At 39.7% G+C, this 12,713-nt stretch overlaps 1 protein-coding gene across 2 annotated transcripts in view; it reads left to right on the plus strand.

Annotated features, from left to right (window-relative positions):
• Positions 1–12,713, plus strand: part of HIVEP2 (HIVEP zinc finger 2) — a 116,155-nt gene that overhangs the window by 86,682 nt on the left and 16,760 nt on the right. For both annotated transcript variants that reach the window (XM_032184133.1, XM_032184134.1), the window contains 3 exons: positions 1,815–1,859; positions 3,206–8,831; positions 9,600–9,754. In XM_032184133.1, the coding sequence (XP_032040024.1) occupies positions 3,417–8,831; positions 9,600–9,754 (5,570 nt within the window). In that variant the 5' untranslated portion in view covers positions 1,815–1,859; positions 3,206–3,416. The remainder of the gene's footprint in view (positions 1–1,814; positions 1,860–3,205; positions 8,832–9,599; positions 9,755–12,713) is intronic.

A 12,713-nucleotide genomic window follows, 5' to 3' on the forward strand; every position in this document is an offset into this window, starting at 1 on the left:
TGCTGTCACATTTCTGTGACTGGCAGATTTCTTCTCTGAAGATGTTCTTGGCAGAGGGAATATGGAACAGAAAGGATGCTTCCATCCTCTAGAAATTTCTACTTCACCATTTGCAAAATTGCCTAATACGGAAAAAAGTATTTTTCTTTGAAGATGGCTTATAACTTCATGCTCTTTCACTTAGGAACATTGCCTCTAGTCCCTGTTCCTGCTCCTCAGTTGCTATATTTCCCTTTACTTCTGTACTTGTATGTTAGCATCACTGCTGACATGAGACTTGGTTTAGCTCGGTTGCCAAAAATGTTTAGCCCTTTGCCTGCCATTTGCTAATAAGGAACCGCAGATCTGCTCCATTGTAACCAATTCTCATATATTGTATATAGTGCATAAGGCTTATTTTTTACATTTGTAGTGACACTTTTAATATGAAGAAGCAAATTAGGAAAATTTAAAGTTTTTCTTGAATTACATTTTGTCTTTTTGCTGATGGAGGATCAGACAAGAAAACTATTTAAAAATCCATTAACACATCAAAGCTGAATGACTTTATGACCTAAAATATTGCGGTTTCCGTCTAATAAATTGCTATTATTTTGTACTATATGGGAATCCTCTATAGTTACATTTTTAGCTTTATTTGTGCTATAAAATAAATAATTGATAACTGGTGGCACAGTAGTAATTCTATTAACATCAAATCATCAGCCTTTACTAATGTCCATTCTTTCTTTGAAAGTGTTATTAAATAAGTATTTTTAGCACTTACTGTAAGTGATTACAGAGAGCTAATTTTTTTTTACTTTTAGGTACATTTTTTTTTTTCTACTCTTTACTATTTCATCATCTGTTGGTTTTATTCAGTGGAGAAAACATAATAGTACTGGCAGTTTTTCTGACAGTTTCTAATTGGAGGTTATTATATTACCCCATATCCCAGCTAATACTTACGATATTTCTAAGGATTTTATATAAAAATAAATTGAAATGCTCTGGCTTTTGTCCTCCTGGATTTTTGTCTTCTAAAGAAATGTTGAATATTGAACAAACCTCATTTTTAACAAAACAAAACAAAATACATTTTCAAGATTGGATTTGTCAAAAACCGCAAGGGAGAATCCTCATTTTACTGTAAGGGAGAACTGATCTTCCAGCTAGAGAGATGCTGCTCAGTTTTCCTTTTTCAGATGCATTCCCTGTGCTGGTCTTTTCTGTAATGCAAAGAGTAGCTTGCAGTAGCAAATTATGGCAGGTACATAAGTCTTTTAGATATGTATTTGGTCTGTAGGTTTCTCTTTTGAGGAGGAAGCCACATATTCTTGAGCACTATCCCACTGGTGTTAACTGGTCTGGAAGCTTACTTGTTTTCACTACTTTTTTTTGTGTACCTTAATGGTGACATCCTGGCCAGGATTTCATTCTGGTCCCTGAAACATTTAATGAGAAGCCTAGAAGACCTAAAAGTATTAGCTGGAGTGAGGTATTGAAAGGGGATTTGCCAATGGGATTCAGGAATAATCCAGGTTTAGCAAAGGTGTAGGAATGAAGAGCAACATTGGGCAGCTCTCTTTTTACCGATTCAGGAACGTGAGACTACATCAGTTTAGATTTGCAGTTATCCTTAAAAGACCTTTAAAAAGCTTCACACTCATATTCTTCAAAATGTGCTTGCTCAGATCTCTGAGATGCGATGTGACATTTTCCCAATGGGTGGATAAATGAAATTTTCAGGCCTCTACTGTAAATAATAGAAAATTTTCTTCAGCATCTATACTTAATATCAGTAACTTCTTACGACTGTATTTTTTTTTCTACAGAAAATCTGAAGACAGTCATGCCTATTAGATGTTCAGAAGATGCAGGTAATTGTTTCATACCTAAAAAGGCATATATTCTCATTCCCTTGTTGTTTTCTTGTACTTCTCTAATGTTTCTTCAAGCCCAATTCAGTTTTTGCACTGTAGGAATTAAAAATATTCAAGTATCTTTAATACTGCTTCTTTTTATAACCTTTTTTTCTTGCTACTGTAAAATAGCGACTTTATAATTTGCACTTTTTCATCCAGAAAATGTCCTCTATTTGGATAATACAGAAGCAGGAAGCCTGCATTGTTCTTCTAATTCAAATGCTGTACTTACCTGTGAACATCATACCTCCAAGTTTTCTTCTTTGTAAAAGAACTTTGGGATCCTGTTGCATTTAAGCATAAAAACTGCATGTATTAGCTGGATAGAAATGTTTGAACATTGAAATCTAAACTGCTTAAGGCACATAAAACAGTCAGAGCTCATTCCTCTAATATGTGTTTTACCTCTAGCAATACATTCTCGCTAAAATGTAATATGGTGTTTGGAAGATGGAGATGTGGAAAGGTACTAATACTGTTGTGTTCAGAAGGCTTAGCTGATGTCTTTTTTGACTGTATAAAAGTAGTGTAAAAAGGTGATCAAGACTTCCTTGTAAAAAAAAGAAAAAGATGATATAAGGTAAGAAGTACCTCACTATAGCCATCTTAAAACTTGGAATATTATCCAAGGTAGTCATCTAGGATTTCTGCCTAGCCAACAGTGAGAAACAGGCATCTCCAAAGTCGAGGGCCATATGCATAGACATCACATACGTCTGAAGCACACACTATGATATGGAAAGATTTCTCCTCTGGAAGTACTGATCACCATCCTCTGAATTAAGAGGAAAGCCAGGTGACTAAAGTACATGTCTGAACTGCAGGTGAGTAATACTGGATAAGGTAGTTCCTGCCGATGGGGTTAGGACTTTTATTATTATTATTATTATTAGGAGTTTTATTAGTATTTTCAGCAGTGATTGCTGAAAGGTCTTTGAAAGTAGATGTCAGACTTTCTGAGAATCAAACCTCTTTAAACTGTCCTGAGAAAGCCTTCAAAAATTACTGTTCAGGTTGGAAAGTGTAGATCACTGTTTTCTATTCTTAGGGCTTTTATTGAGTAGTGAGTACACTTGTGTGAAATCTCTGGAACAATTCTTTACTGTGTCTCCTCACAAAATGGGATTTTGTGAAATGCAGTTACCTTTACTTAAGTCTCTTGGTATTTTTAATGAAAGGCTCAATAAAAAAATAAAAATACAACCAACTGTAATGATGTTGTTTTGCCCAGCTATATTAACTGTTGGTTTTTTTTGTTTGTTTGTTTTGTTTTGTTTTGTTTTTTTGCTTTTTCGTTACAGATACCTGTGTCACCATGGAGGAGATGAAGAGAACCTTGCTCTAGTAGATCACAAATATCTCTGCGTCATTCTGCATCTCAGTGTTTAATAACAATGGAAAATGTCCAAATGCTATAACAAGTCTTTGCAAATGTATAATAAACTGTTTAGGAAAGTTCATGCAATGAACAGGACTGTATAATAATCACATTAGTGTGCAGACACAAATCTAATGCCTATAGACTACTGCGTGGAAAGTTCCAAAGAGAAAGAAAAGTCTGTGAACTTGCAACAGCCCTGGAAAAATGGGAGCAACAAAACTTTAAAAAGCACAGCTTTGGACACACTCCATGAGTCTGCACAGCTTTCAAGTGAACTAGCACTTAAGACCTTGTGTAACAAAATGGACTCTGGGGACACAGCTATAGGGCAAAAAGCTACCTCAAGGTCTGGAGAAACTGCTAAAGTACCAAGTAGATGGAGGCAAGAACATTCAGCTGTTATTAAAATGAGCACTTTTGGCAATCAAGAAGTACAGAGGCAACCACAAATAGATCACGAGCAAATTGGAAACACAGCATCAGCACAACTTTTTAGTTCTGGGAAACTGGTATCATCGAATGAGGCTGCACAGCAAGTCACGGAGAAGCAATATCCACAGCATCGTCCAACTCCTTACTCATGTCAACATTCACTTTCTTTCCCACAGCATTCATTGCCACAAGGCTTCTTGCACAACATAAAGCCACATCAGAGCTTGGAAGGCCCTCCTTGGCAGTTTCCTAGCCACTTGCAATCAGTTGCCTCAGAGGACTTGTTTCCTTTTCATATGCATAGCCATAGTGGAGGTTTCTCCAGGAAGAAGATTTCAAGTTTGAACCCTGCATACAGCCAATATTCACAGAAATCTTTAGAACAATCAGAAGATGCTCACAAAAAGGAGCACAAACCCAAAAAGCCTGGCAAATACATTTGTCCTTACTGTAATCGGGCTTGTGCCAAACCTAGTGTACTTAAAAAGCATATTAGGTCTCACACTGGGGAGCGACCATACCCTTGTGTTCCTTGTGGTTTCTCCTTCAAGACGAAGAGCAACCTCTACAAGCACAGGAAGTCACATGCCCATGCAATTAAAGCAGGACTGGTACCTTTCACAGAATCAGCAGTCTCCAAATTGGACCTAGATGCCAGTTACATTGATGTGGAAGCCGAAATACATTCAGATGGTGAGCAGAGCACAGACACTGATGAGGAGAGCTCACTGCTTGTGGAAGGGTCTGACAAAATGAGCCCTGTTCCGCAGCTCCCCCTGGACATTGCTAGCAGAGGCAATTTTCACTCCTCCATGGAAGAGTCCTTGGTGGGGCCAATGAAAGTGCCCATTTTGATTATCCCTAAAAGTGGAATTCAGTTACCCAGTGAGAGTTCACCCTATATTGGCTCTGATATGTTGCAAAACCCATCCTTAAGTACTAAGTCTGATGACTCTCACACAGTTAAACAGCGACTTGCACTAAGACTCTCAGAGAAAAAAGGGCAAGATTCTGAGCAGTCATTAAACCTCCTGAGCCCACACAGTAAAGGAAGCACTGACTCTGGCTACTTTTCCCGCTCAGAAAGTGCTGAGCAGCAAATAAGCCCACCAAATACTAATGCAAAGTCTTATGAAGAGATCATCTTTGGGAAGTTTTATAGGATTAATCAAAGGACAGCACTAACAGTAGCCACAACAAATCAGGAACACAGTTTAATGGGTAGAAAGGGTAAAGCAGAGCCATTACCTCTCTTAAATAACAGAATGGATATCAAGATGCTTGAGGAACATATTTCTCAGCTTACTCCAGGTAAAGAAGAACTCATTGACTCCAGTAATTTGAGCACTATTAAATCTACACAAGTTTATCCAGGCAGCAATACAGAATCTAGACAATCCCAGGCCGCATCATCCATCAAAAGTGAATCCAACTTGTATCAAGCCGGTCAGCAGGGTGAGGTGCCTGTCCTTCTAGAGCCCCCAGTAGATTCTTCTCCTCTTATTAGAAGTAACTCCATGCCAACCTCTTCTGCAAACAGCCTAAGTATTCCCCCGTCTCTGAGAGGAAGCCATTCATTTGATGAGAAGATGACTGGCTCAGATGATGTATTTTACCCTGGCACAGTGGGAATATCCCACCAAAGGATGTTGAGAAGACAGGCTGCCTTTGAACTGCCCTCTGTGCAGGAAGGGCACTCAGATTCAGACTATCATGGAAGACCAGGGAAAAATATAATTATTGCTTCCAGCAGACAACCAGCAGGTGACAAAGGACCATCCTCAAAAGAGAAGAAAGCAGGAGACAAGACCTTTTATGACTATGATGCCAGTGGAAAGCACTACAGAAAATGGGAAGAATATGAAGCTCAGAAGCAAAACTACAGGGACTCGCCATCCTTAGGTGGAGCAAACAAGGGGGGAGAGTACTTCATTGATCCACTCGGACAGTCTCAGGCAGTGCCATCCATGCTTGGAACAACTTTTGAAAACAGAAAGCGCAGGAAAGAGGAGAGTGTTGGAGATGAGGAGGACAGTCCCATGCTTTGCAGCAGTACAACTGGCACCACTGGAGGAATTCAGCCTTTGGACTTTGATCCCAAATCCCAAATTCAGGATGTGCCAAGGAGTGGATTTTCCCTTCAAGGTCTAGACAATTCTGCTCATTGCCATGCAGAGCGTTTTGAAATGTGCAGGCCTTACTTGCAGTCTGGAAGTCCTGCAGCTTCTCTGGAAGACTCATCCTTAATTGCAGAGCAAGAAAGGACTGCAGAATCACTAACTAGAAAGCCCCCTGGAAATGTCATCTCTGTCATTCAGCACACAAATTCGCTGAGCAGGCCAAACTCATTTGAAAGGTCTGAATCTACAGAACATGTTGTATGCCAGCAGGATAAGATCTATTCACCATCTGAAACATGTGAGAGTGAGATTTCTGAGTCCCCCATGAGCCCAGACCGAGCTCCACAAACAGAAAATACTGACACCAGTAAGCCACCTCCATCCCAGCAACCTCAGCCGTATCATATGCAGCCCAGATTGGTTCGCCAGCACAACATACAGGTACCTGAAATTCGTGTCACAGAGGAGCCAGATAAGCCTGAAAAAGAAAAAGAAGTGCAGAACAAAGAGCAGGAGAGACCCACCGAAGAATTCCAGTGGCCCCAGAGAAGTGAAACCCTTTCTCAACTTCCAGCTGAAAAACTACCACCCAAAAAGAAGCGCTTACGGCTGGCTGACATGGAGCACTCCTCTGGAGAGTCTAGCTTTGAGTCCACAGGTACAAGCCTCTCTCGCAGCCCTAGCCAAGAAAGCAATTTATCCCACAGTTCAAGTTTTTCAATGTCCTTTGAAAGAGAAGAAACAATGAAGTTCATCACACCTCCCAAACAAGATGAGTTTGGAAAACAGTCCGAGTTTTTAACAGTTCCAGCTGGTGCTTACTCACTTTCCGTCCCTGGGCATCACCATCAGAGGGAAATGAGACGCTGCTCGTCTGAACAGATGCCCTGTCCTCATGCTGCTGAAATCCCAGAGATCCGAAGTAAATCCTTTGATTATGGGAACCTGTCTCATGCCTCTTCAGCTGGGACACCTACTACTGCACTATCTCCATCACGAGAAAGGAAGAAATGCTTCTTGGTTCGCCAGGCTTCCTTTAGTGGTTTTCCAGAGATTTCCCAGACTGATCAGAGCACAGAACAAAGTATAAAGCAGGAACAGATGGAACACGCACAGGCTGGTCTCCGCTCCTCCCAGCTTGCCTGGCATCACTCCCCTTCCTCTGTACTTCAGCCCATTCAGGTGGATGACTCTGGAAAACAGGCTGTTGGTTCTTGTGCTCAGCTTAGTAATAGCTCATCCCACCTTGCCCAGCAACAGGCTCTTCTTGCAGATAGCCCAGAAATGTTAAGGACTCCCTTGATCCAACAAGCACCTTATATTTCCAGCAAACATCCATCAGAGCAGCAGCAGCTATTTGCACATCAGGATAAGGTCCCATTTCCCCCTATTCATAACGCCTTATTTCAGTTCCCATATCCAACTGTCTGCATGGTTCACTTGCCACCATCTCAGCAGCCAGTCCTGTGGCAGTCATGCTCAGAACCTCTACACTTCCAGCATCATTTTGTACAACAGCTGCAGAAATCTTATGTCAAGCCACCTTTCCAAACAGACATTCCTCCAAGTTATCACCTGGAACATAATTCAGAGTTTATTGGAAAGAAACCAGCTGATTATGTACATGCTAAAGAGCAAGCATACCAGCATTACTCAGGAACATCTGGGCAGTATTCAAAAAGTACTCTTGCGAAGTACCAGTCAGATCATAGCATTAAACCGACCGATACCTCCTCTGAGCAGCATCTTCAGCCAGAGTTTGACTCCCCATCTGATGGATCTGTACAGTCTTTGCCAGGAACAGTTGTTCCCGTCAGGATTCAAACCCATGTGCCATCATATGGTAGTGTAATGTACACAAGCATTTCCCAGATCCTTGGACAAAGCAACAGTCCCGCAATTGTAATTTGTAAAGTTGATGAGACTGTTTCTCAAAGAACATTGGCAACCAATGCAACAATGCACGGAATTGGATTTAACATAGCTCAGATGCTAGGCCAGCATGGAGGGCTAGAAAAATATCCTTTGTGGAAAGTGCCACAGACACTATCACTTGGACTGGAGCCCTCGATTCCCCTCTGTTTGACTTCCAGTTCTGATATGGCTTCTACCTTGGGAGGAGGCAAACGGATGCTTTCACCTGCCAGTAGCTTGGAGCTCTTCATGGAGACCAAGCAACAGAAACGAGTCAAAGAAGAAAAAATGTATGGGCAGATAGTTGAGGAGCTAAGTGCTGTTGAGTTAACTAACTCCGATATAAAGAAAGATTTTCCAAGAATGCAGAAGCCTCAACTGGTAAGGCAGAGCTGTACTACTGAGCCAAAAGAAAGTCTGCCATCCATGTCATCCTCTTCACCACTGTCATCTTCATCATCTCAAGATTACCCACCTGTCAGCATTCCGACAGCTGATGCTTTCCCACTAAGCAGGGAGAAACTTTCAAGTTTTGATTCCACATCACCAGGGCAAAAGTCCAGTGGCCCTTCTGAAGGAAGAGACTCGCCAGAAGAACTGGATGTGGATGAAACAGCCTCAGATATGAGCATGAGCCCACAGAGGTCTTCATTGCCACCAGGAGAAATTCAGCCGGAAGACCAACTGAAACATCAGAAAATGCCTCTTGGAATGCTAGTCCAGATGGCATCCAATAACAGTGGGAAAGTCACAGGCTCTACCATTCTCCTGACAGATGTAGCAGATTTTCAGCAGATCCTTCAGTTCCCAAGTCTTCGCACTACTACAACTGTGAGCTGGTGTTTCTTAAACTATACAAAACCCAATTACATTCAGCAACCAACCCTCAAGTCTTCTGTTTACGCTTCATGGTGTATAAGTTCATGTAACCCAAACCCATCTGGGCTAAGTACAAAGACCACTTTAGCACTTCTAAGGTCTAAGCAAAAAAACACCACAGAAATCTACACTCTGGCTGCTATGCATAGACCTGGAGCTGGTAAACTGACATCATCAAGTGCATGGAAGCAATTTGCTCAGGTAAATAAGAGGTTTTAATAAAATTAAATTAATATATCTTTATTTGAGAAAATACTTGTAAACTATGAAATGTAAGGTTCCCCCCGTCCAAAAAAATAATATATATATAAATATATCCCCATTGAGAAATCAGGCTTTAACATCTTCCCATGACAATTATGAGCCTCGATTTACCCCTCTGCAAACTCTGATACTTCTGTTGCCTCTGTCTCCATTTTGAGAATCAGTTGTGAAAAGTGAGGCTTTTAAAGCCCTCTCTTCACATGTGCCAGAACCCAATACATTATCTCCTTTTATTTTTCCTACCTTTTTGCCATGTCCTGATTCAAACAGTAGACACAAACATCCGTGCAAGTTCATAAGTAAAGATTAAGTTAAAATTGAATAAGGATTTTCAGGTCATTTTAATGTCTTTTACATATTGACTCTTCCTCATGAACTAAGCATTAGATAATGGTGCCAGGGAAAATTCTGTAATAGCAATAAATTACCTTCTAAGGCTTTTCCATCTCGATTTTCCATGATTATTTTTTTTTTCCTGGGGAAAGATATGGTGCTGTCTTTTCTGTCAAGACTCTCATAAAAATTTGTCCATGCTGCCCCCTCTCTTATTCGCCATCAAATTGAATGGGACAAATTAATTCGTTGTATAGAGTTGCACCAAAATGAGAGTTTGGCTTTGACCTGGAATGTTAAAAGTACTTGAAATGAAGTGTGCATTTATTGTGTGTTCCAGCAGTAACACCATTCCTTGACTTTGTTCTACAGATGAAACACGAGCCATTCTTCTTGTTTGGCAGCAAGCTTGAAAAGAAAGTAGTGGGGAATATTATAAAAGAAAGAGTAAAAGGAGACATTCATGGAGATAAAGACATTACATCCAAACAAACTGAGCCGATACGAATTAAAATCTTTGAAGGAGGGTAAGAAAATGCAACTGGAAATGTCAAGCTCAGCCTGTTGTTTTAAAAAGATTTGAAAATGAACATGAATGAACTGGGATGTAAACAGTCTCCTGTATTTCTGCTGTGTATTTTAGCTCCCAAGCTTCTTTCTGTTTTGTGTATATGTCAGTCTTAAAACAAACTACAGGATACCTGTATAGTTAGTTACTCTTGGCACAACCTTTGCTATTAGGACAATTATATTTTTTAATATCTGTGTGAGAGCACTCACTCCAAATTGTCACTTTCATTCTTTAGGTCAAAAATAAATGGATAGACACTTAACAGTTTGTCATTTTCTATACTTTTTTTTTTTTTTTACTTTTTTTTTTTTTTTTTTAATCTAATGGCTTCTGTGAGGACATCCTTCATTTTTAGACTCTGTGTGCCTCCACTTACTTGAATGGGTTAGCTAGGTATGCTTACTCTTATTCTTATAATACTACATTACTGGATTTTGAATTCTGGAGATAAAATGTGAGATGTAAAAGCAAGATAGCAATGATATCTATGATACCTAAACCTAATCCATAGATCTGTCATGTAAGGTTGATAAAACAATGCTTAATTTTACTATGGCCATCTACTACTCATGTAATAATAGAAACAACTAACAAAGAGAGTGAAAAAGGAGACCTGAAAGCCCATTAGCAATGTTTTGAGGCTTATGAAGCTTGTTATAAAAAAAAAAAAAAAAAAAAAAAAAAAAAAAAAAAAAAAAAAGGATAGTTGTTTGCCTCTCTTGGAGTATACTCTAAAATGCAAGATATTGTTTTATTTGTTTTAAAGAATTCTGCCAAGATGCAATTAATTTGACAAAGGTTAGTAGTGAATAGTCAGGTGGCTGAACAAGCTGTTTATTTTAGTCTTACCACACCCAAATGGTCTCATAGCGATGTGTTATTGGGATAATTAAATAGGTTAGGATGGAGATGTGATGAATTTGTACATGCCTTTCATTCCTCCGTCATTTGGTACTCTAAAATCTCAGGTGTCCTTCATTCCCATCGTGTGTTTTGAATCCTCTTGGACCCTTGGATAGTCTCCATGAAATGAACATTGACATTTCTTTCTAGTCTGCAACAATGGAAGGGTATAGCCTACATCTTGCTTGAAAGACTGAAAATGTTATTTTGGAGATTGTTATAGGTATGCTGACCCAGACACTCTGATCGTGGCTGTTCTCTGTAGCTTTACAGAACTTAATACCCCAGTCAGTAAGGCGGCTACATGAGAGTGACCCAAATTCAGGGGTGAGTCTAAGTTTATAAGAAATTTAAAGAGCTGTTGCTTAGATTCACACCCACTTTGAAGAATAAAATTTGCCTGCTTCTCACTACGTATCATTTCTGAATTTGGATCAGTCAGTTGAAGATAGTCTGCACTAAGGCGCATGATGAGAGGTCAGAAGAGTAAAAGTTTGTTAAGAAAAGCAACTTTTAGAAAGATTCAGATTAGCATGGGCTGTAACAGATCACTCTACCATCTAGCATTTTTTTTAAGAAACTGAACATTACTCACACCATCTTAAGTTTCCTTGTACACCAATAAGGTTTATGTAACTATTTGTGTAAAGGCATATAATTCACGTCAGCCAGACATACCTCCTAGTAATACTTGGCTATGTTTACTTCATTAGAGTGGAACAAAAAGAGAGAAACCTTGATACACACATTAATTTCTGGAGTTGGAGGAGGGGAGGGGGAAAAATAATCTGTGCAATGTACTTCCCTAATAGGATCATATAACCTTCAAAGCTTCAGTGAATGCGGTGATAAAGTGTTAATCAGTCCACCCTTTCCTTATAGATCTTCATTTTAATGTACATTTTATAGGAATTGTTTCTGGAAGGGTAGATTTTTTCCTTATATTAGTTTGGTTGCTGTTGTTGTTTTTTTTAGTGGATCAAATATCCTTTACATGTTATAACCATGTCTTTCATTATTTTCTGTCCTGACTAATGAGTTTGTCCTCCTCTTCAGGTTTTTGTTTGTGACTTCTGAAAGCTAGCTTTTTAACATGGGTGGGTTTTCATGCTTGCTTGCTCTTGTCTGTAGAGCTGTTCTGTTCTACTCTGTTCTCTTCTGCTTTCATCAAGCTCATCTTTGCGTCACCTGAGCACACACAAGCAGTGCACTGAACTATGCAGCAGATGTCTGTTGTGTTTGTTTCATGTCCCCCCCCCCAGACAGACAAGCATGCGTGGCGATATCTTGTTTCAGCAGGGTATTTTCCTCTAGTTTTTGTTTGTCTTAAGGAGTGGATTTACTTATAGTTCTTGATTATTTTGGTTCTGTAAATGTGGAGAAGGCAATTCAGAATTCACAGTTGAGAAAGACCTGCAGCCATCACAGTTTTCAGTTCCTGGAAAAGTCTATTCACTACACAGGGAAGTGTAGTCATGCAGATGCTCTATGCCAGGGGAGTGGAGCGCTTGTATGACAGGTACAAGTAGGTTTTAAAAAACAAATAAATAGGGCTGGGGACTGGGGATCCGTGAGAGGGTGAGGTAACAGAAAGAACAGAGTTCAGCAGAAAAGTAGATGGCATAGCACATCACCACATCACTTGCTGCACCAAAGTCAAGAGCTGTTTGTAAGCATCACAGCAGAGGGGTTTTTTGAAGGAAGAAGCTAACAACCATATTATTACCTCTGGCAGGTGGCTTGATTCAAATGAAATTATTTAAATCACAAAATCAGCTTTCCACCAGCTGTGACTACCAAACCTCGGTGCAATGTGAAGCAATATTCCTCAGTGAAAATCAACAAGTTGCAGTTTGGTAGTTGCTACAGTAGTTAGATACTCACAGTGTGAAGTTGAAAGAAAGGAGGGATAGAGAATGTTCCCGCTCATCTGACATCTTGCTTAATGACTTCACCAGCTTAAGATTGCACAGTTTTTTTTATGTTTGCTCTTGTATATCTATCAGTAATAG

The sequence above is a fragment of the Aythya fuligula genome, chromosome 3, assembly GCF_009819795.1.
Source record: "Aythya fuligula isolate bAytFul2 chromosome 3, bAytFul2.pri, whole genome shotgun sequence".
NCBI lineage: Eukaryota > Metazoa > Chordata > Aves > Anseriformes > Anatidae > Aythya > Aythya fuligula.